The 4489-nt window shown below is 32.8% G+C and overlaps 1 protein-coding gene across 1 annotated transcript; it reads left to right on the top strand.

Moving 5' to 3' along the window:
- Positions 1–1732: 1732 nt before the first annotated feature.
- Positions 1733–3944, top strand: LOC133328041 (methanethiol oxidase-like). Its single transcript, XM_061536589.1, has 5 exons — positions 1733–1900; positions 1983–2452; positions 2895–3387; positions 3572–3697; positions 3756–3944. The coding sequence occupies exons 1-5, from the start codon at positions 1778–1780 to the stop codon at positions 3942–3944; spliced, it is 1401 nt and encodes a 466-aa protein (XP_061392573.1). The 5' UTR covers positions 1733–1777.
- The last annotated feature ends 545 nt before the right edge of the window (positions 3945–4489 follow it).

Below are 4489 nucleotides of genomic sequence, written 5' to 3'. Positions count from 1 at the left end.
TTCGAGATAAATTTGAAATAACTCGACAATATTGCAATAAACACAAGATATCAACACCAAGGCACCAGTGAATTACGTTTGTAACGAATTTTAAAAGCAGAAATAAACAGAACGATCAGCTGCGATAAAAAAACACGTCTACTGAGACATAGGGTTCTACTCAGACATAGGGTTAAAATGATAATTTATTTTATACTTTTTGAATATGTTAAGTATGTTTATAAATATTTAAAAATTTAATACATTTTCATTACAGATTTTACTTTTATTTGTCCTCTTCTCTTCGTATATGAACAATCGACGCACTAAATAAGAAACTATCTAGGTATATATATGATGCAAGAAATTTATAGCATTACAACAAAATATATCATATACCGGTATTTGTTGTCCACAATGTCATATAACAAAAGAACGAAATACATTTTCAGAGATAACCCATAATGCCAAATCACTTTACAAATATATACATTTTACCGATATCCTTCCCTTGTTTTTATTTTTTTAATGTAAACAGATTGGTTTTGAGTCGGAAAATCATAAATATATATCTGTTCCCGTATCCAAGAATCTACTACTATTTACTACGATAACGAATTTTCCTATATGTTTTTAAAAAGGTTTATGTAACAATTCTTAAAAAAGTTAAAAAACGACAAAACTGGGATTCAGCTTCACTGTTTCGAAAAAAATGTCACTTCATTCAAATTCAAGCCATCACTCAACAATATCAATAATGTATTCCTATAACGTTTCAAAATGCAATTGTATATATTTTGTTGACCAGGATTCATTATTGTTTTATATTCTATATTAATAATATTAATATTTTAAAAATGCCAATTCATTCAAATTCAATCCATCATTAAAGAAATTCAATAATGTATTCTTATAACGTTTCATAATGCAATTGTATTTAATTTTTTGACCACCATCCAAGGTTGGTTTTGTATTCTATATTTATAATATCAATATTATCCGGTAAGGATATTCCAAAATATGTTTTTTCTTCGAGTGTACGCGTGTGTAAATTTTCCACTCAGCTTGTAAACATTTGTTTTTTTTATTTCTCCTATTTTTTGTTTCTGTTTGTCCAAAAACAATATTAAAAGTGTTTTATTAGCCGATGCTAACCCAAAACAAAAGGTGGCAGATAACGTGTTGATCGTTTTTTGTTTTAAATCAATAAAAATGGTGTTTCTGATGATATGGAGAGGTCCACATTTGAACCTCTGACGTATCTATCTACCATTTAAAACCGGTGTCCTCTGTTTTTTGTTTATCAACATTGCTAGTGCACTTGCGGTCAAATCGTATATATTTATTTATTCAATTCGATCTTTCTTTCGTTTACTCTCCCGCTCACTCGGTTTTTTTATTATTTTCTTGCTGTTGTACAAGTGCTTGTTGTTGAGCTCTTATCTGTTCTCTTTGGTTGTTGATACTACAAAGCAGTAATGGATCTGGACTAAAAGAAGATAATACAACATTGAATACGAATTGGTTTTGTTGGTTGGCAAATTTTTTGAAATCAGTTGTATTTTGTTCGGTGAAGAAGTCGTTTCGTGTTATTCAAAAGAGGCCGGTGCACAATTGTGTTGAAGAAGAGCAACAAAAATGACTGAACAAAGTATGATCAGAAGAATTACATTATATTTGTATTTTGAACACGTCCACGTCTCGGAGAATTCGTTATTTGCGCAGTGACAATTTCAAGTGTTTTGTTTATATTCTAGAATGCTGTCATGGACCTGGCTATCCCACACCCATTGATGCCATGAAAAATGGTCCCCGAGAGAAATTGTTGTACACTGTAACAATTCAACCTAACTTGGATGAACCCCATGGTGATTATCTTTCAACGGTTGATGTTGATCCCGAGAGTCCCACATACTGTCAGGTTAGCGTTAATTGCCTATTACATTGTCTTTGGCTCTTTTATTTAATTGTGCTTTACTTTCTTCATTTGTTTTCTTTGATAGGTTATCCATCGCACTTTCACCAATCGTACCGGCAATGAATTGCACCACTCTGGTTGGAATGCCTGTTCCAGTTGTTATTATGTCGATAAGAATGCCAAACGTGTACCGAAACGTGATAAGCTCGTGTTGCCCGGTGTTAATTCCGATTTTATTTATGTTTTGGATGTTGCTACAAATCCCCGCAAACCAGAAATCTGTAAAGTTATCGATGGCCAGGTATTGAAAAGCCACAATGTAACAGCACCCCATACAACACATTGTCTGGCCGATGGCAATATTATGATTTCAATTATGGGTGATGCTGAGGGCAATGCCACCTGCGATTTTGTATTATTCGATTCGGAATTCAATTGTCTGGGTAAATGGATCAAGGGCGACAAGAAACCTTATTGTGGTTATGATTTTTGGTATCAACCATATTTTGATGTAATGGTATCATCGGAATGGGGTGCCCCAAAGAAATTCAGAAGGTAAGGAAAAGTGTGATCGTTTTTGTTCTTCTGGACCGGCACAGACATACGAAAGGATGCAAGACAGAACCATAATTATTATTGAGCATATTATTGTAATAATTTCCTGAATCTATTCCAGGCTGTATGTCCATGTATATATCAGACAGGATATTAAGTCTTATAGAATTTGTTTCTATATGGCTAAAGGACGCTAGATCAACAAAATTTTATTTTCAAATTATACTTAGAATCCTTTCCTATATCGATTTGCTGTCTATCTAATGCACAGTTATTATCCAATTACGATGGAATTTAGGCTCAAGGTCGTTTTTTGGCTCAGTGTTCAATGCATTTCCTAGAAAACCCGAAAAAATTTTTATGGTTATATAATTTAAATTAGAAATAATTTTTTGTTTAAATATAAAAAATATTAATTAATTTATTCTATATATTTTTTCAGAGGTTGGAAAAATGAAGATCTTAATGACCTAACTCAATATGGCTGCCGTATTAATTTCTTCAAATGGTCAACACGCACCTTATATCAAACTATTGATTTGGGTATGGATGGCTTTACACCATTGGAAGTTCGTTTTATGCACGATCCCAAACGTGCCGAAGGTTTTGTAGGATGTTGTCTAAATGCCAAAGTATTCTATTTCAAAAAGAAGGAAGACAGTGATGAGTACATACACAAGAAAGTCATCGATGTACCCACAAAATTGGTTAAATTTGGTGATAATGAACCTGAAGCTATTGGTGGTATGGTCTCAGATATTATACTCTCTTTGGATGATCGTTATTTGTACATCAATTTGTGGCGACATGGTGATTTGCGTCAATATGATATTACCGATCCCGAAAATCCAAAATTAACTGGTCAAGTATTTTTGGGTGGTGCTATTTGTAAAGATTTAACCGATGTTGAAGTTATTGAAGATAAGGAATTGACGGTATGATATAATTATTAAGATCAACATTTAAATTTTTGATGTTTTCTGTGTTTGACTCCTGAGTGAGCTACCACAAGGAATATATACTGAACGTTTCATTATGGTAGTTTGCTAGGAAGAAAAATTAGAAAATCAACACTTGGAAATATTTTGGAATTTCTCAAATATTTTACATTTCTTCCAGGAACGTCCTGATCCAGTCTATGTAAAGGGTCGCCGCCTTGAAGGTGGTCCCCAAATGATGCAATTATCTTTGGATGGCAAACGTTTGTATGTCTCTACATCTCTCTTCTCGGCGTGGGATAAAATGGTATGATACATATTGGCTGCTATTTTCGAGGTGGTAATTTTAATTTTTTTTCTTTTAGATGTATCCCAAAATGGTAGAGAAGGGTGGTCACATTGTTAAAATCGATATTGATCATGAAAATGGAGGCATGAAATTAGATGAAAATTTCTTGGTCGATTTCGGTAAGGAACCCTATGGACCCACATTGCCACATGAAATGCGTTACCCCGGTGGTGATTGCACATCAGATATTTGGTTGGCTAATTGATAAGTCAACACACTCATTCCTATTGTTAATTTTTTTTTAAATTATATTAATATAATATACCTAATTAGAAAGTGTTTTGATTTTTTTTTAACAAAGGTAAATTTTTGTATATGCTTGTAAAAAAAAACAAATCTTCATTGGACTAGAATATGTTAAAAATATATTTGTATGAAAAAATTGACAGCCTCATTTCATTTTTATAAGGTTGGAAATGAAAATATACCATAATGGTAACAAAAACATCTGATATGAACAATATGTAGGACATGTTATAGGAAGTCCGACAATCGAAAAAAATCAGCAGCCACCTTACCAGTACAACATTGGTCTATTCAGTTTATACTATACTCCATACCTCATATTATTTCTCTTCACCTAAGGGTCATACCTAATTTATTGCGCTCCGTACAAATATACTCACCATTTCACCTTTACAGAGTTTGAAAGTCGTCCGTATTACCCAAATACGTAAAGACTTTATTTGCATCTATGCCAATTGAAAACGGCAAAAATGGATGAAAACTGTTTTTTAACTGACCGAAAAA

The sequence above is a fragment of the Musca vetustissima genome, unplaced genomic scaffold (genome assembly GCF_032173495.1).
Source record: "Musca vetustissima isolate MV318-11 ecotype Yass unplaced genomic scaffold, APGP_CSIRO_Mvet_v1 utg8556, whole genome shotgun sequence".
In the NCBI taxonomy this organism is placed as follows: domain Eukaryota; kingdom Metazoa; phylum Arthropoda; class Insecta; order Diptera; family Muscidae; genus Musca; species Musca vetustissima.
The sequence above is the reverse complement of the archived record's forward strand: the minus strand, read 5'-3'. Positions and strand labels throughout refer to the sequence as shown.

What these genes read in the sequence shown, in the direction of transcription:
- LOC133328041 (XM_061536589.1), top strand. Translation starts at nt 1,778, where the DNA reads ATGAAAAATGGTCCCCGAGAGAAATTGTTGTACACTGTAACAATTCAA. An exon ending in AGAGTCCCACATACTGTCAG is followed by an intron (nt 1,901 to 1,982) that starts GTTAGCGTTAAT and finishes TTTCTTTGATAG; the next exon opens with GTTATCCATCGCACTTTCAC. An exon ending in TCTCGGCGTGGGATAAAATG is followed by an intron (nt 3,698 to 3,755) that starts GTATGATACATA and finishes TTTTTCTTTTAG; the next exon opens with ATGTATCCCAAAATGGTAGA.